Genomic DNA, 20,256 nt, shown 5'->3' with positions numbered 1-20,256 from the left:
AGTCTTTTTTTTTTCCTCCTTAGATCCTGCTTTATTGTAAATGTAATACCCGATGAGCTGTTCAGAGTCTTCCAACCCATTTTTACACAAAGTTTCCTGTCCTTCTAAGGTTTTGTGGAGGCCTTGAGTGCGTTTACACGACGCCGATGGGAGATTTACTGGCTCGCGGATGCTGTCACTCATTGTGCAGTCGGACAAGATTTGATCCGTCATGCATTGACAAAGAACCTAATAAACTGAGCCCTCATGCCCTTTGAATGGTTCCCCGGGTTTTTTCAGAGCCACTTGATGGAGGATTTCTATTTAAACTGCCTCTCATCCACTCTTAGCGGAGGACTCTGAAGGACTCTGGTCTCTGAGCTCGGTGAGCAACTAAGTGAAGTGAAGTCCATTTTATTTGTATTGCTCAATATCACAAATTACAAGTTTGCCTCAAGGGGCTTTACAGCAACACAACATCCTGCCCTCAGACCCTCACATCGGATACCACTCTCTTAAAAAAACAAAAACCTTTTGCAGGGAGAAAAAATAGGAAGAAACCTCAGGGAGAGCAACAGAAGGGATCTCTCTCCCAAGACTACTCAGGCTCACAACGACCAAGGACCCACAAAGCAGACTGACACAGATCGCAAAAGGTTTAATCAGGCAAAAAGGTCAGTGCACGGGATTTAATCAGATCAGGTGGAGGCATCAAAAACGGCAGGCAAAAGACAGAGTCACCAAAAAAAAACAGGCAACGGTCAAAACATTCACTGGGAAGACAAGAAAATAATGCTGGAGCGCTCACATGAGGGTAGAGACCAACATGAGGGAGCAATCACACGGCGGGGCCGGTAATCACGCAGGAGGGAAACTTGACAGGAGGAGACATCGAGGATCTGGAGCGGGCCATGACATCACCGGCCTTCTCCATTCTTGCTTCTCTGTTTATTTTTCCCACCTACCTTTCTTTTCTCATTTTCCATTTTCACTTAACTTCAGCCTCTCCTCAAACAGTCTGGCTGTCTAGGAAAATTGCAAAATGTGTTTGCTCAAACCAGAAGGAAATGTAGAAGTCTGCATACAGATCATTTGTTAGAATATTTCCTGACACTGACACTGTTTGAATAGGACCTCTTCTTGGACTCGGTGCATGGTAATATCATCCGTGGTTAATACAATATCATCTCCATATAACTTTGTCTGTTCCTAAGACATTTGCATATGCTACAGACTTCCATGAGATATTTCTCTTAACTTGACGCTATTTTCAAACGAGCTCAAACAAGTTTGGTCAAACGACGGGAAACTGTATGGGGGTGTAGCGAGGGCAAGAAGGCAGAGGATGGGGAAAAGACAGACAACGCCAACTGGGGAATTGTACCCGTCTCAAAAACCTTGAATGTTGTTTTGAAAATTGATAAGGCTCACAGACTCATTACTGACACAAGGCAGACACATTAATAGACAGATATTAATAACCAAATAAAAATGGCTATAATCAACAAAGAGAAAAAAATAGTGCTAAGGGGCGTCCGGGTGGCGTGGAGGTCTGTTCCGTTGCCTACCAACACGGGGATCGCTGGTTCGAATCCCCGTGTTAAATCCGGCTTGGTTGAGCGTTCCTACAGATGTGATTAGCCGTGTCTGTAGGTGGGAAGCCGGATGTGGGTAGGTGTCCTGGTCGCTGCACTGGCGCCTCCCCCCCTCTGGGGGGGGGATAGCGTAATCCTCCCATGCGCTACGCCCCCTGACGAAACTCCTCACTGTCAGGTGAAAAGAAGCGGCTGGCGACTCCACATATATCGGAGGAGGCATGTGGTAGTCTGCAGCGCCCTCCCCGGATCAGCAGTGGGGCAGTGACCGGGACGGCTCGAAAGAGTGGGGTAATTGGATGGGTACAACTGGGAAGAAAAAGGGGGGAGGGGGGGAGCAAAAAAAGAAAAGTGCTTTATTATACAATTGTAACTAAAAAGGCTTTAATACAAAATGTAAAGCTGTAAATGAAGCCTAAAATATCTAAAACTGCCAGTCCAACATGAACTAAGCACTAAGCAGAACTGGGGAAACTGAGCTCAGGCCTCGTGGGGAGAGGCAGATTACACCGAGGAGTGCCCAGGTGGTGCTATCACTTACTCACCTCAGGTGCAAGATAGCAATCCTCACAGCAAAGATGGTACAGTTGACTCACCTCAGGTGCAATATAGCAATCCTCACAGCAAAGATGGTACATTTGTGTCCCGGTGCCTTTACTCACATGCATAACAGTGTAGAGACCTCGCCATGGATGCCAAGCCTCCCACCAATATGGCACTCTGCTTCACTGAAAAGAAAAAGGAACTACCAGAAGAATCACAAATTGACAACCCAGTTGGTTTGACAATGCAGGCAAGAGAATGGCCTCTCGAGCACAGCAAAACATACGGCCAAACAAAACAGTTCAGGGACAAAACAGCAGCAGGTGAACCGGCAGAGGGAAAATGGGAATAAACAGGGCTCACCATTCTGCATGAATACATTTTGATGTTGTGACCCTTTCCACCACTTCTAGTATGTGAGAGCAACACACAGGATCACTCAAAATGGTGGGCAGGACGACAATTGGGGTTCCAAGGCACAATATACTCAGCAAATACTACAAATCAAAACTAGAACAGGAACAGGCAACTAAGTATGCAGTAGAAAAAGGCTGACTTGTGCATGTTAAGCAATCACTTTAACTTCATACCTGTGCCACCAAACACTACCAGCCACAACAGACAGGACAGGGGCCAAAAGGGTGAGTATAGGCTAAATGGTGGGTTATATAATCTGGCCCTGACTAGGGAACTGGCTGGTGGAGGAGTCAGGCCTGGAGCTGCGTTCACAAAAACACTACCCATGATACTGTGTTCACTTTCACTAGGAAAGCATCCCGCCCACCACACAGGGAATGTAAGAAAAACTGAGGTGGGAGCACGACTCGGTGTCCTTTTTCATCTTCAAACAGGTGCTCGTTCATAAAGGGTGTGGATATGTGATCAAAAAGAAAAGAAACAAACTGCTATTCCAGAACCTCTCCTGCTGAAGGGGAGACCGGAGTCGGCCCCCCACCCTTGTGGAGTAAGGGATCACCTCTATGGCCATCAGTCCTGCCAGCTGGTAATGGTCATCCGGTAATGGACAGCTATGAGCTAGGCTGGGTTCCTAGTATGTATGACATTTTTGTGTTGCACCACTGTATCCGTGAGCCTTCTTTTAGTTCTTCCAATCTAAAAGCATCCGCATTAACGCTTAAGTCTGTACACCACAAAGGTCACATTGCAATCAGCAAAAGAATTCATTGTGAAAGATCTGTTTGAAAAAAACAAAAACAAAACCCCCATCAGCAAAGGTGTTGCTCTTAATAATGTTTCCACAGTGGTTACATTTGCCACATCTGTGGTTTCCTTTTGGCCTTTGGAGCCCCTGGTTTTTCACCGGGGCTGTGAGATGGCTACAAACTAGTATATCCCACTTTGTAATATTCTCCAGTTTCTTTTGATAGTCTTTAATTTGGGTTGTACGGTGGCCCAGAGGTTAGCGCTGTCTCCTCACAGCAAGAAGAATCTGGGTTCGAACCCTGGGGTTGTCCAACCTTGGGGGGGGGGGTCATCCGGAGGTCATCCCAGGTCGTCCTCTGTGTGGAGTTTGCATGTTCTCCCCGTGTCGGCGGTGGGTTTTCTCCGGGTGCTCCAGTTTCTCCCACATCAAAAGAAACGTGCATGTTAGGGTTTATACTCCTGTCTGTGGCCCTGACCTGGGTAATGGGGAAAAGAACTGGAGTTGGTCCCCAGGCGCTGCATGAAGGCGGCAGCCCACTGCTCCTAGCTACACAGATCACAGCTAGGTTGGGTTAATTTGCAGTAAATGAATTTCCCCAAGGGGATTAATAAAGGAAACTTCATCTTGTTTCCTGAATGGGTGGTGAAATAGATCTGATGGCTCCTCTGTTTGTTGCTTGATAAACAGGTCTTCCCTCTTACATCGGTTGGCCATAAATTGGTCCTGTGTGACCACATGTGGTTTATACCTCCTTTCCTTAAATCTCGTTGCCATTTCTATAAAATGAGTATGAAAATCATATTCATGATCACATATTCTCTTGAGGTGGAGAAACTGCCCATAAGGGATGTTATTGATAAGGCGCGGTGGGTGGAAGCTATCAGCTCTGTGGTTTTCCTGAAGATGGGTGAATGCAGAGCCCCATTTTCTTCTTTGCCGATCACCAGATCTGGAAAAAAAGACTTCCTTTTTGCTATATTGCAGAGTCATTCTTATGTCCGGGTTAATAAAATTGATATAAGTGTGGAAGTCAAAGGAGTTGTGCCTCTGTGCCCTTGAAGAGAAGACGAAATCATCTAGCTAGCAGCTGTAGAAGATTCAATTTTCAAGAAAAGGATTAGACATATCATAGATAAATTTCTCCCCACAGAGTCCCAAAAATAAACAAGCATAGCTGGGTGCAAAACAGGCCCCCATTGCTGTTCCTTCGGTTTGTCTGTACAGACGATCTTCGGAAGAAAATACATCATTTGTAAGTGTCCACTCAGTAAGTTGTAAAATAAATTCATTGGGTGGCATGCAATCCCCTTGTCTAGACATAAGGTAATGTCCAATGGCCTTAAGCCCTTCTGTGTGGTCAATAGTACTATAAAGAGACTCGACATCCATAGCTGCAGGAAAAGCATCTCCAATATTTTTCAGAGCAGTTCACTTCTTTATTGTGTCTGTGGCCTCCTGTACAAAAGACGGAAGAATACAAACATAAGGTTCGATAGAAAAAAAAGTGAATGAACCCTGAAAGTGGCTCAGAGGAAGTGCCGATACCACTGATGATGGTGGATTATGTAGATCTTTATGTCTCTTAGGCCACATGTGGAAGGTTGCTAAGCACGGGTCAGTAGGACGCAGCTATTCAAAGTCCTTATTAGGAATCCATGTATTAGTTTCAGCTCCGATTAGAAGGCCCTCCAGTTCCAGGGCACAGAGCACTCCTTGACTTCCACAAATAGGTCAACTCTATTTTCCCAAACTTAAGAATGACCCTTCAACACAGCAAAAAAGGAATTTATTTTCCAGATCTGGTGCACCCTCATTCTGTCTTAGGCGGTCACATACGCCGAGGAACAAACTAGTTCGTAGCCATCTCACAGCCCCGGCGGAGAACCAGTGGCCCCAAAGGCTAAAAGGAAACCACAGATGTGGCAAATGTAATCACTGTGGAAACATTAAGAGCAACACCTTTGTTTTTGATTTTTTTTTCAAACATCTTTCACAATGAATTATTGGCTAATTGCAATACAAACTTTGTGGTCTACAGACTCGAGTGTGAGTGTGGATGTGGATGCTTCTACGTTGGCAGAACTAAAACAAGACTTAAAGATAGAGTGACGGAGCAAAAGAAAAAAAATGCCATTCATACAAGGAACCCGGCCTAGCCCATGGCTGTCCATTACCAGCTGGCAGGACTCTCTGCCCCCTTGTCTCAGAAAGTGATGGCCATAGAGATGATCCCTAAGTCCCCAGTTGGGGGGCTGACTCAGATCTTTCCTTCAACAGAAGACGTTCTGGATTACCATCTTGAACACCACATCCTTCCCGGGACTAAACGAGGAATACAATTTCTCTTCTTTTTTATGGATTACACAATTTAGTGTCATATGCACTATGCTATTGCGTGTAATTGTTCTTTTTTCAAATGTATGTATTTATTTATTTATTTCCCCCACATTTTTCTCCCCAATTGTATCCAGCCAATTACCCCACTCTACTCTCGCTGCTCCACCCCCTCTGGCGATCCGGGGAGGGGTGCAGACTACCACATGCCTCCTCCGATACATGTGGAGTCGCCAGCCACTTCTTTGCACCTGACAGTGAGGAGTTTCGCCAGGGGGACGTAGCGCGTGGGAGGATCCCGCTATTCCCCCCAGTTCCCCGCAAAGGCCCTCCGACCGACCAGAGGAGGCGCTAGTGCAGCGACCAGGAGACACCCACATTCGGCTTCCCACCCACAGACACGGCCAGTTGGGTCTGTAGGGATGCCCGACCAAGCCGGAGGTGACACAGGGATTCGAACCGGCGATCCTCGTGTTGGTAGGCAATGGAATGATCGACTCTGTCTTTTCTTGGTGATTATGGTTTGCACTGATCGATTTACTGGTTGTCATTTTAAGTGTCTACTTACTTTTCATCTTCCTGTGTATGTCAGTTGTTTGTCACACGATCTGTCTGTAGGCGCCACGTGTCCTTTACTTGTGGGTGTTACTTCCAGTTTGTTGCACCATTTTGTGTCCTGAAGGCCAATATGTTGCAACACGTGGGCCCGCTTGCTTTTAACTTTTTTCCATGCCCTATTTAAGGTTTAATTAAAAAAAAGAAAAAAGTTTTTGCTTCAAAAAAGTGTGCCTTTGTTTCTTTTCTTTTTGATTTTACATGCAGGGACCATTTGTGTCGGTGCAGCTGCATTTGCACCGGAGGATGCTGACCTGTTGACCCGCCCCGTAGGACTTTTTCATAACTAGAAGCGAATCTGAAATGATAGCTGGTATGAGAGTGCAAACTTTATGTTAATTTCATCTAATTAATGTGTATTTCAAGCAGCAATCACAAAAAAGAGGGCGCTCACACGGGGAGATTTAATGAGCCCGAAAGCGCCCGTTTGCTCAGAGTAGTCTTGCAAGAGCAGGTCTCGACATCGTGAGGCAAAGATGGAGCGATGGCGATAATGAAGACTCCGCTATATACACCGTGGTGGCTCCATGATAGCTGATGAACAGGCTTTTGTTGCCAAGGAGATCAGATCTCAATGTGACCCAGTTTCTTTGCTTGAATTTCTCATATTTGAAATTGTGTCTGGCATTTTTTTTTTTTTTGTTGCCAGTGGATGGGGGTCAATTTTCATGAGAAAGATAGCTTGAATTCTTTTACTTTGGCCAACTTTCATGGACTGTTTCTTTGGCAGCAACTTGGGATTTGCATTTTCAATTTCGCATCAATATTTGATTCAGCTCAGCTCGGCTCAAGATCCTTGTCTGGTGTAGGCCTATTTGTTTGGAATAATAAGCTACCATTTAGCAAAAGAGCATTTGATGATTAGACAATAGTTCCGGCATTGCTAAACCCAGAATCCTCTTTACGTGAGACCCAGACTGTTTTGTTTTTTTTATCCCAGTCTGGTCATCTCGTGCCCAGATCTGCAAAACTGAGCTGTGCTCAAGGTACGACTTGGCTCAAATCCGGGCTCAGCTTAACCAGATCTGTTGCTCCATCCAGCCTGGATCCATTTCTCTCTCTTGCCTCTCTGGCTGGACTGATCCTCCCATCCAAGTAACTTTCCGTCTGGCTGCCCAAGTTGTCTCGGAGGACCAGACCTTGGCATTGGTTTAGAAAACGGGAAGCTGGCACAGCCTTCGGAGGATGATTCTTGGCTTCATCACATGGGCTCCACTTGATCATGAAGCTTACAAAAAGGACAAATACACTGAGTCTAATCTGCAGACTGAGTCGGCTTCACAAAAAGAAAAAAGAAGAAGAAGAAGAAGAAGAAAGACACAAAGACAGGAAGGAGTTGTTGCTTTTAATTTGTAATGTTTGCAGCGAGTCACATGAACATCAGTCATAATCAACCTGCAACCGTAATCGAATGACAAGGACATTTCCGACTGTAAATTCATTACTTCTCAATTAGACCAAGGAATCATTTATTCAAAATAGTGCAGGCACATGCAAAAAACTCACATATAATAGGACTGTATCATTACAAAAATATACTGTCAACAAATCCAATCAGATCATTACCCAGCGTATCAAGACTGACATGAGACTCAGTTACATCACAATGATCACCAGGGAGGGAAATAGCAACATGTTTCATAGCTCGATACCCACAGAGAAATTCACAAAGAAAGACCATAGCGCCATTATGTTCAGATCAGTGAGTCAGTGGTAGGGTTGTCGTAAACGCTAAGGTCCCACATGTGTGACGTGCATATCCCTCAGGGGAAAGAAAAACAGTAGATATCGACATTTCAGTGTGAAACAGAAAGACGTGTATGGTTTCATTAAGTTGAACAGCCGCCTCGGTTCTCTATCCACCCATGTTACCCATGTTACATGCCATGGCATGCAAGCTACCGTACATCTCCCTCTGTCATCAGCTGGCCTTCTAATGATGTAGCCCGTGCAGACGCCTCCTTTTCATTTATCAGTGGAAAAGGAGCAGGTGAATGATGCCCCCGCCCCCCACCGGCCTAATGAGATGTACTGTACTGTAGGAGGGCTCTTTTTTTTTCTTTTTTACAGATATTTCCCCCATTGTCCATTAGGAAGCTGAAAGCAGCTCACTGAGCAGCACCTCCCTCTCTCCCAGGAGCACGTCCCTCTTCAGACTGGTCCCTTTGTTCACCACCTTCATCTTCATGGCCAGACTCTTCACCTGTGCCGGGGACAGCGTGTCGAAAAAGAAATCCTCGTTGAACACCGGGTTCCTGCTGTTCTTTATGATGGTGCTCCTCTGTTTCTGCTGCTTGCCCGGGTTCAGGTAGAGCGCCACGCAGCAGTTGATGCTCTTTGTGTCGGTCTTCCTGTCGTAGAGGTCCTCGGCCGCCAGCACACGCACACGCAGCCGGGCGGCCTCCGCGTCGTAGTGGGTGCTGAGTCTCAGCGTCCCCCCCTTGTGGAGGTTGACGGTGTGCTCCCGCTGCAGCACATCCGGCCCCGCCCCCCTGGAGCTGCTTCTGATCAAGCCGCGGAAGGCTGGGGAGGGAGGGCAGCGCAGGCGGCGGCGCTGCACGCTGGGGCTGTTGTCGGCCGAGCTGCACTCATCGGTGGAGAGGGAGCTGTGACGCGCCAGCGAGCGTTTGGCCCGAGACATCTGGAATGAAGGGATGAATGAATGATGATTTATTCCAACATGTAAAGTAAGCAGGATATAAAATGATACGGATAATCCATAGGCAATAATCTGAAGTGATCAACAAATCCACACATCAAACTCAGTGAACAGATCTCATGTTGGAAAAGGAGTAGGAGGAAGTATACACTTATTTTTTTCCTACCCCTTCTCACCTACTCTTAATTAAGCTGCTATACATTTCAAACTCAATTCCCACTGTACTGTATAGTTGAAAGTCTGTGCAAGTTGTGCTGCACAACACAAACTCAACTACTGTGAACAATGAAGGGGGGGATCAAAAACACATGAGAGAAAGAAGAGAAAAGAAAAAGAAATACATCCTAATGTCATGTACCAAGAATAAACAGATCTCAATGCTACGTACAACCCAAATATCCACTCGGTGCCATAGAAAGAAAGAAAGAAAAAAAATGTAAATAAGAAACAGAGAACAACTTTGTTTTTTGGGGGGGGGGTTCCCTCATTTTCTCTCCAATTGTACTTGCCCAATTATCCCACTCTTACCCACATCCGGCTTCCCACAGACACGGCCAATTGTCTGTAGGGACACCCGACCAAGCCGGAGGTAACACGGGGACTCGAACCGATGAACCCGGTGTTGGCAGGCAACGGAACAGACCGCTACGCTACCAGGACGCCCCAGAGAGCAAGTTTCATGCGATGTACTGTGAGAATGTGAGACGAAGTTTTAAAAAAAAGGGCGTGGCTGAAAAAGAAGGGCCCGGTGAAAGGGAGTCGCTGGGGGAAACAGTAAAAACAGATCCGCGTTATCCTGAACGTGTTCTACCAGTTTATAGAGGCAGCCACACTCGTGGATGCCCTTCTCACGTCCGTGCGTGCAGTTTGAAGGTTTATTGATCTTAGCCTAGCTCAGCTAGGTTGCTGGATATGCACCGGGGTCATTAGCAGCTCCTCTCAAAAGAAGGGAAATACATCTTGTCAGAAGCTGTTAAAACTTTTTACCCGTTAGCCTAGCGGTAACAACTTTTCTGAACCAACAGGTACAGGCAAAATCGTAAAAAGTGTAATTGTAGTGTAGGACGCCTTTTCCTTAAGCGGCATGTCGGCCATCTTCCGCCGTAGAAGAAGAAAGATATGCGCACTACGGAAATAACGGTTAGCTTCGGAGAAGGTGATGCGATGTCTATGGGGAAATGACACAGTCGCCGATCAGATCAGTTTCCTGGGAGCCTTGTTTTTGCTAGGCAGCTTGTATAGGAATTACTATACAAGAATAGCGATTTTACTTCACCTCTCCTTTGGATATGTCTCCTCTTCTTCTGCGATAGTCTTTGAGCTACAGTCTGTAAACAAATTCCCCTGCTTTGTTGATATGCTACTGTAACCGGTTATTTTCTTGCCCGGTGCGGGATTCGATACGGGGTGTACTGCACCACAAGGCGACGTCACTAACCGCTCGGCTAAAGGGTCAGACCCGTTAGCTAGGGGCTAACGTGTCTTATTAGTAGTTTACACTACGAAGAAGGAGGAGGAAAAAAAGCCCCCTGGGTGATCTTTGCGGAAGTGGCGTGAAAGACGACGCTGAAATCTAAAACGTTACCTGGTGCTGTTTTAAAATTACCAGAGCTTATGGCGAAAGTTTACTTGACGTAGCAACAGTAACTAGGGGAGGCAGAACTCACACACACACACACACACACACACACACACACACACACACACACACACACACACACACACACACACACACACACACACACAGAGGGGAACAGTCTCACCTTAGCTTGTGTCTCCTGGGTGATGGAACGGAGGAGGGAGGCAGAGCGGGAGAGGAGAGGGGAGGTGAATGGGGAGGACTCCGCCGAGGAGCACGTGTCGCTCTCTCCACCGCTGAAGTACCGGTAGGGGTTGGGGTCAGCGGGGGCGAGATGAGTCCCCCCTTGGGCGCGCCTCTGGGAATTAGGGGAGGTGAAGGGGCTGTTGGGGTCGCTGTGGAACAGGCTCTCCTTGCGTCGGGTGTGGGGCGACTCCATCAGGGTGGAGAAGCCGTAGGAGGTCTGCGCCTTTGGGACATAGGGCAGAGACATGGCCGTCTGGGACTGAGGGTCTGCATTGGTGTTGACCACAACATTGCTCTTGTCCGAAAAACCAGCCCCGGGATCATCGACACTCTCAATCTGGATGATGTGACGATTGGCCGACTTCTGGAGGTTGCGGGCGTCCCCAGACCAGCGGGAGAAGAGACGTGGGCTGCAAGGGCTCTTACCGCTGCGGGCCCTGGGGCTCTGGCTGCAGATGGCGTGGTCGGACGCCGAGGGCCGGAGGGTAGATGGGCGCTGGGACTCCGGGGTGAGGGACTCTGGTTCTGGGGGGCAGCACATAAGTTTGGGGGGGATGAAGAAATCGGGGATCTTGTCTGGCGTCAGGATGTTGGTGTAAACAGAAACAGGGATGGTGTCAGGTGCCTGCTGAGGTTGGGACTGCGTCCTGCTGCTCTCCACGGAGCCACGCAGTTTGTCTAGAAGCCACATGCCGGCTCAGGCTGGTCGCTGTTCTGAGCCAATGGGGGGAAGAGAAAAAAAAATGATGCAGGAGGAGATATCAAGCAGAGGAGCAATTCAGGGAGGAGATATTAAAGCCATCGATCATAGCAAACACAAAAACAACACAGAAGAAAATGAGTTAGGGTTTTCCCTGGCGAGGTTTGATATTAGCAACAGTTTTAAAGTCGTAAAACCAAAAGTAAGAGTGGATGAACTCTGCGGGTAAGTCACAAGTCTTAAAACTCAAATCAAAGTTTACTCACAACCGGGCGGAAAAACTAAATCTTTCGAGTCGGTGCAGTAAAACGAGAAAACCTTAAGCGGACGCCAGCCTGGGCTGCAGCAGCCGCCGCGATGCGTTTCCAAAGGCGACTTTAAAGGAGCAGAAATACACGTCGTCAATGTGCAAAGGCAGCGGGTTGAGCAGAGCAAGCTGCGTAATTGCTTGGCATTTTGGCTCGTACATCACAAATATGTCTGAAGGGGTTCACTTGCACTTACCCGCTGACGTGATATAATCGCCCGGAAACGCGCCGGAACTTTTTTTTCCTTCTTCTCGTCAAACAAAAACCCTGTTAATTATTTGTTAATCGTACTGTAACACTTAACAAGAGAACCACCACAGCTATCTGTTGACTTGATGGAAGTCAGCTCACCTCAGCCGCCTCGCTCTCTCTCCGCTCTCTCTCTCTCCGCTCTCTCTCTCTCCGCTCTCTCTCTCTCTCTCTCCGCTCTCTCTCCGCTCTCTCTCTCTCTCTCTCTCTCTCTCTCTCTCTCTCTCTCTCTCTCTCTCCGCTCTCTCTCTCTCTCTCTCTCTCTCTGTCTCTCTCTCTCTCTCTCTCTCTCTCTCTCTCGCTCTGTGTGGCTGTCCCTCTCTCTCCTTGGAGAAAATGATGGTTTTACCATGCGCCCCTGCAGCCTCCTCCAAGCGCTCTGTGCGTAAATGGTTATTTTCTTCTCCGATAGATTCAAGTGCGAACCAAAACCTTTAACCAGCTGATAAAGAGAGAGGGAGATGAGAGGAGAGAGAGACTGAGGGGGGGGGGGTGGATAGCTCCAGCTTTATGAGATCCCTTTGACTTCTGAGCCAATGGGAAGGTGCCTATATCGCAAAAGCGTAGAGCGCAAAACGATTTCGGCACTCTTTTGCGATGAAGTTAAAGCCAAAGAAATCGATCGAAGAAGAAAACAAAAACGCTGCATGTGTTCCTGGAGACGAGGGTTTTACCGTGTCAGTGTCCTTGAAAGTGAACTGATTTGCTGTTGTTGGGAAAGTAATTCACTGTATAATTAGTCAGGCATTTCTATTGGATTTAAAGGTTGCATCTCGTGGAGAAATCGATAAGTGTCGACGTGCTGAGTTCACATGACATCCACCGTCCGAGCGCTCCTAAACAAATGGCAGGCGGCGTTAGAAAGTAACGTTAAAGTAACGTTAAAGTAACGGCCACCAACCAAAGTTATTAGAGGGGAGGGAGGGATAATTATTACCACGTGACGACACAGGAGTAAGTTTATTTTTTTTGACAATTTCAGTTGCCAAACAGTAAAGGCACCTTTATCATACGAGGCACTTGTATCTGGTTGCTGAGTGGATACATCATGAATAATATCTATCTATCTATCTATCTATCTATCTATCTATCTATCTATCTATGTATTTTTTTCTCTCCAATTGTACTTGGCCAATTACCCCACTCTTCCGAGCCATCCTGGTCGCTGCTCCACCCCCTCTGCTGATCCGGGGAGGGCGGCAGACTACCACATGTCTCCTCCTGTACACGTGGCGTCGCCAGCCGCTTCTTTTCACCTGACAGTGAGGAGTTTCACCGGGAGGACGTAGCGCGTGGGAATATCACACTATTCCCCCCAGTCCCCCCCCCAAACAGGCGCCCCGACCGACCGACCAAAGGAAGCGCTAGTGCAGCGACCAGTGCACATACCCACATCCGGCTTCCCACACGCAGACACGGCCAATTGTGTCTGTAAGGATGACCGACCAAGCTGGAGGTAACACTAGGATTCGAACCGGCGATCCTTGTGTTGGTAGGCAACGGAATAGACCGCCACGCTACCTGGACGCCCTCGCTATCTATCTATCTATCTATCTATCTATCTATCTATCTATCTATCTATCTATCTATCTACCTATCTACCTATCTATCTATCTATCAATCATCACCACCCTCTTTTTGCAAGACACTTAAGGTTGACAAAAGCATCCTCGGAGTCGATAAGAATCTAAAAAGCATGCTGGCCCTGGCGGTCGTTACTGTGGAAAAGACAAAAGCGTGGGAAGGGAACACCACATTGGGGCTAAGTGAGTGATCATAAGGGATTGTATAAGATGCCGTGTGGATGCCACTGGTACAGCACCACATAGTGAGTAGAGGAGTCTACTTTCCAGCCCACAGTGCAGAGATCTATAATAATGGGTGTCAGGGACTCCATCGTGGGTATGTGAGGCTGGGCCATATGAAAGGCCTGGGCAAAGTGTTATTGCATCGTTGTGTTTAAATTACCCCTAAATGCTGATACCACATTATAAAGCCCCCCGAGAGTAACTTCAACTCATTGTTTAAGGAGAGGGTTGCCTGAGTAGAAGGGTCTGATTGTATTTTGGCAGGGTTTTGGCCTCCAGCAGGTTAAGTAATATACCTGTTTTTACACACAAAATTTTTTAGTTCTTCCCCGTTAACAACTCCATCCATCGCATTGTCAAATGTTTCTATAATTAGGGACGGTAGTATCACGGGCCTGGAATGATTTATCTCTGTGGGATTTTTCGCTTTCCGCGGTGGAACATGAGTCATTACTGTCCTGAAGCTCAGCGGTCTTTGCAGGGATTTTTTTTTTAAATTAAAATGAAGAAAATATTGGCTGAGTTATGAAATATCTGCACAGCTATTTTGCAGTAATATCTAGAGAAATGTGGTCTGTGAAAAAAGTAAAAAAAAATAAAAAATAAATAGAATAAAGTCTCTCAACTCTACTGGAGGGATGAACCCCATCCTTCCAAAAGATATTCCCTCATTTGATGTTTTGATGATGGTGGTGGAGAGCGCTGTCTAACACATCGGTCCAAAATCTCCCATAGGTGTTCAGTTGGGTTGAGATCTGGTGACTGTGAAGGCCACAGCGTATGATTGACATCATTTTCAAACTCATCAAACCATCCAGTGACCCCTCGTGCCCTGTGGATGGGGGCATTGTCACCCTGGAAGAGACCACCCCCATCAGGATAGAAACGCCTCATCATAAGATAAAGGTGATCACTCAGAACAACTTTGTATTGATTTGCAGTGACTCTTCCCTCTAAGGGGACAAGTGGACCCAAACCATGCCAGGAAATTTCCCCCCACAGCATAACAGAGCCCCCGGACCCACTTAGACCCAGGGGGTCAAGCATTCAGGTTTTTCTTTTCATTGGTCTCCCATCTGTACGTGCTAATCAACAGTCATTGTAGCTCTTCTTATCATCCTATCTGGTGTGAAGCACCCCATTTCCCTTCATTGTATAAAATATAATGCAATATAAACCTAGAAATATAGTTGGCAAAGCATAAAGCAAAACATACACTGATTGTGTAGGTCCCCCTTGTGCTGCCAAAACAGCTCTGACCCGTCAAGGCATGGACTCCACGAGACCTCTGAAGGTGTCCTCTGGTATCTGGCACCAAGACATTATCAGCAGATCCTTCAAGCCCTGTAAGTTTCGAGGTGGGGCCTCCATGGATCAGACTTGTTTTTTCCAGCACATCTCACAGATGTTCGATCGGAGTGAGATCTGGGGAATTTGGAGGCCAAGGCAACACCTTGAATTCTGTCATGTTCCTTAAACCATCCCTGAGCAATTTTTGCAGTGTGGCAGGGCGCATTATCCTGCTGAAAGAACACTGCCACCAGGGAATACCGTTGCCATGAAGAGGTCATCATAGGCACACTGACCAGTCTGCGGCTACGCAGCCCCATACACAGCAAGCTGTGATGCACTGTGTGCTCTGACACCTGTCTATCACAGCCAGCATTAACTTTATCTGCAATATAGTAAGTTACAGTAGCTCCTCTGTGGGATCAGACCAGATGGGCTAGCCTTTGCAACCAACGCATATTAATGAGCCTTGGGCACCTATGAGCCTATCGCCAGTTCACCGGTTGTCCCTTGGACCACTTTTGGTAAGTACTGGCCACTGCATACCAGGAACACCCCACAAGAGCTGCCGTTTTGGAAATACTCTGACCCAGTCGTCTTAGCCATCACAATTTGGCCTTTGTCAAAGTCGCTCAGATCCTTGCGCTTGCCCATTTTTCCTGCTTCCAACACATCAACTTCAAGAACCGACTGTTCACCTACTGCCTAACATATCCCACCCCTTGACAGGTGCCACTGTAACAAGAAAATCAATGTTATACACTTACCTGTCAGCGGTTTTAAGGTTTTTGCTAGTCGGTGTATATTGCCAAGCAATTCTTTGTGCTTTCTGTCAGATGAAAAGAAAATCAGACTCAGACTCAGATGACTTTATTTATCCCAAAAGGGCAATCCAGTTCTACCCAGCACATACAACAAATAAAACAAAATAAAATTTCTTTGCAAAGTTTCACAGGGATTTGAAAACAACGCAAAAGTACTGCATTGCGCAATGCAATGCATGCAAAGAAGGGGGACCCTTCATGTATTTTAAACCTGACCACTATGGAACAACCTTCTGTAAAAAAGATTCAACCTTTGACAGTTTTGTCTGAAATATGTGGATGCTAAAGATTTTTATTGGAAATCCCCAATTTCTCCTGTCTCTGTGGTCTGCTTTGCCATGGTTACCAGGGTAATTGGCACAGTGAATTTTGCCGCTTACCACCACATTTCTTGATTAGCGAGTACAAATGTGACATTTACTTTAGCTGAGATATTGTTGGCACCTTTCCACCATGTGTCTTACTTCATATGCACAATGCTGACATTTGCTATAACTGAGATATTAGGTTTACCAGTATTGGTTCTGCTCATGGCGCTGGAGAGCTATGTGTTGTGGAGCCGCAGAGATTTCCCGAGAGCCTTAGACATGGAAACTCAGCCAAACAACAGAGCTGTAAACTGGCTGAATCTAGTGGGCTATCTTTTGTTGTTGTTGTTGTTGTTGTTTTCTTCTTCACTATGAGAGGGACATGTGACTGTGAAACGGAACATGATTATAATGATGTGCAGTTGTATCACAAGTCTCAGAAAGTAGTGGCAATGAAATCTGCCCAAGAGTTAAGAACCTTAATATTATGCATTATATGAGCCAAAACATTATCACCACCTGCCTAATATGCTGCTGGTCCTCCGTGTGCCTCCAGAACAGTCCCAACCCATCGAGGCATGGACTCCACTAGACCCCTGAAGGTGTCCTGTGGTATCTGGCAACAAAATATTAGCAACAGATCCTTCAAGTCCTGTAAGTTGCGAGTTGGAGCCACCATGGATCGGACTGGACTTGTCGGTCTAGCACAACCCGCAGATACTCAATCGGATTGGGATCTGGAGAATTTGGAGGCCACATCTTGAACACTTCATCATGTTCCTAAGACTGTTCCTGAACAATGTGTGCCATGTGGCAGGGCGCATTATCCTGCTGAAAGAGGCCACTGCCATCAGGGAATACCATTGCCATGAAGGGGTGCACTGGTCTGCAACAACTTCGACTTCGACTGCTTTTATTTGTCATTGTCTTATATCCATGTCTCATAAGTACAAGGGAACAAAATTACGTTTCACATGGACCTCAGCGTGACATAAAAAAAAACCACACAATAAATATTAAAAACAAAAAGCGCATTAAAAACAAAAATTACTTCACAGACCTAAACATCACAATCACATCTGACACGGACAGTGAGTAAGAAGGTCAAAAAGTCATTTTATGGAAGGTCTTAAGTGTTCAGGCTGTTGAGGAACCTCACAGACTGAGGAATGAAACTGTTGCATAGTCTGGTTGAGGCAGCACGGATGCTCCGGTACCTCCTGGCAGAGGGTAGGTGGGGGAAGTGGATGTGGGAAGGGTGGTTTAGGTAGGTGGCACATGTCAAATTGACGTCCACATAAATGGCTGGACCCAGGGTTTCCCAGCAGAAAATTGCCTAGACCATCAGACTCCTTCCATTGGCTTGTTGTCTTCCCAAGGTGCATCCTGGTGCCATCACTTCCCAAGGCAAATGGTGCAGACATACACGGCCATCCACATGATCTAAAAGAAAAAGGGACTCATTGGACCAGACGGCCTTCTTCCACTTCTCCAAGGTCCAGTTCTGAGGCTCACGTGCTCGTTGTAGGCACTTTTGACGGTGGACAGGGGTCATCATGGGCACTCTGACTGGTCTGTGGCTATGCCGTCCCATATACAGCAGGGTGATGAACTGTGTTGTGACATATTCCTTCTGTAACCATCATTATAATTTACAGTGACCTGTGTCACAGTAGACCTTCTGTCAGTTCGGACCAGACAGAATAACTTCATTGCCCTCGCATATCGATGAGCCTTGGGCGCCCAACATCCTGTCGACGGTTTGTGGTTTGTCCCTCCTCAGACCACTGCTTGTAGGTACTCACCACTGCTGAGCAGGAGCACCCCACAAGCCTTGTCGTTTCAGAGATGCTCTGACCCAGTCGTCTGGCCATAACAATATGGCCCTTGTCAAAGCCACTCAGGTTTCTACTCCTGCCTATTTCTCCTGCATCCAACACGTTGACCACAAGAACTGACTGTTCGCTTACCATCTAATCTACCCAGGCCTTGACATGTGCCCTTGTTTGGAGATGATCAACATTATTCAGTTCACCTGTGAGTGGTCATAATGTTTTGGCTCTATTTCCAGGCTTTCATATCTGAGTTTTTGATTTCATAAAACATGGCCATACTCTATAACGAAGACCCATGCAGCAAAATAAACATATAAATAAGTGAACAAAATGCATAAACTGGACTTGCTAGAAGCTCTCGTTTGAAAATGTGAAATGGTTTTGCAGAAAACTCCTTCTGGTCAAATGCCTCACGGACACAGACTGTAGCTGTGAAATGCAAAAATTCTGTAAGCTATCGCTCGATAGCTTTATGTGTATTTAAAGATATACGTGTTAGTTTGAACATGCTGCATGCCAAACACCCTTATGAGCAATAAAATCTGCAAACTCTCACTGGGTTTAAATAAAGATGTTAGATAATATGTGATTATTTCAATATTCAATTATTGCACGATTCCAACAAAGTTTGCACCATATGTAGATGACCCTTTCATATTCTGATCATAAAGGTCCAGGATCATGTATGATCAGAATGTGGTGTGTGTGTGTGTGTGCATGTTTTCAGCGTGGTGTACTTTACAAACTATGTGTTGTGCGTGTAAGTTAAGCCAGACAGATTTCTAACTTGTATCCATGGTTCACTTGCAAAGGAGCCCCTGCAAATCAGCAGCAGGTTGTGCTCGAACAAAAAAAAAAACTTTGCTCGGATATACGGAGGACGGCAGATGTAGAATCAATTGCTTACCGAAAATCCACCCCAAAAACAGAATTCACATATCACCCAATCAAATTATTCCGGACATGTTAGTGCTGGTTTTGCAGTCACAAACATATCCGTACCAAAGTAAAAACAAGTCCTTCAGGATGCTGGACTCATTAAACCCAGAGGCTGCATCACAGACAAATAATTAGTGACCAATAACAGTGACAGTACTTACAGCGATTTTATGTGGATACATAAAATTATGTACATTTTCCAGTGATTACCCACTGTACTTTTTTTTTTAATTAACTGACTCTATGAGTTAACGGAGTTCTAGCTTTATGCGAGTTATTCGTTAGATAATTAAGCGCGGTGGGCTTTGGTTTTGAGAAGGGAAAAACATGCCAGACAATACATTAATGAGGCTGGGAGGTAATGTGGAGTTGACATCTTATGTGTTATTTGCTCTTGCAAATGCCATTAAGCACAATGCAAATATACTACACAGATGTATGGACACACGCACATGCACACACACGCACACACACACACATATGCACACATTTGTTTTTCAATTCTTTTTAAGACCCTCATTGACTCTATTTATTCCCTAGCCCATAACCTTAACCATCAGAGCTACATATCTAACTTTAACCCTTACCCTAACTTTCACCTAGTCCTAATTCTAACCCTAACTCTAGACCGAGTCCTAACCCTGCAATGGACCCTTGAAGAAGTGTGGACTGGGTAAAAAGTCCTCACTTTTATGGCTAAAAACTTAAATTGGTCCTCACTAATACAGCTGAACGAGAACACACACACACACACACACACTTGCAGAGCAGATGAAGGCTAGTGTGTTATAACACATCCTTGAAGTGCAGATGGTCTACCTGCCACCTTACAATCAGTTTTTATTGGACGGAGGCTCGTGTGCTTCTGCATATAATGAGGATCACGACTGAAATTGGACATCATTTATCGGAATGCCCTGCACTTTTACAACCCCATGTACAATCTCATATTCTCTCTCTCTCTCTCTCTGTCTCTCTCTCTCTCTCTCTCTCTCTCTCTCTCTCTCTCTCTCTCTCTCTCTCTCTCTCTCTCTCTCTCTCTCTCTCTCTCTCTCTCTCTCTCTCTCTCTCACACACACACACACACACACACACACACATATTCTTCTTCTTCTTTTCTTTCTCGGTAAGTTGATTTCTCTCTCCGTGCTACTCTGGTGCATCTTTACTTTCTGGCTGCTTCCTGCCCGCTGTGTTCATCCGGTTTCGTTTGTCTCAGCTCTCATGGATTCGGGATATACAGCCAATTAGTCTGCTCCCCAGCTGCCTGTGCAGCCTGA

General features: G+C 46.2%; 1 protein-coding gene across 1 annotated transcript; it reads right to left on the bottom strand.

The window, feature by feature from the left end:
• Positions 1-8,320: 8,320 nt before the first annotated feature.
• On the bottom strand, positions 8,321-11,406 carry LOC130124434 (C2 calcium-dependent domain-containing protein 4C-like). Its single transcript, XM_056293891.1, has 2 exons — positions 10,654-11,406; positions 8,321-8,872 (listed from the first exon to the last, which is right to left on the bottom strand). Exons 1-2 carry the CDS (start codon positions 11,404-11,406, stop codon positions 8,321-8,323), a joined length of 1,305 nt encoding a protein of 434 aa, XP_056149866.1.
• Positions 11,407-20,256: the final 8,850 nt, after the last annotated feature.

The sequence above is a fragment of the Lampris incognitus genome, chromosome 14, assembly GCF_029633865.1.
Source record: "Lampris incognitus isolate fLamInc1 chromosome 14, fLamInc1.hap2, whole genome shotgun sequence".
NCBI classification, from domain to species: Eukaryota; Metazoa; Chordata; class Actinopteri; order Lampriformes; family Lampridae; genus Lampris; species Lampris incognitus.
This window is presented reverse-complemented; position numbering and strand designations above follow the sequence as displayed.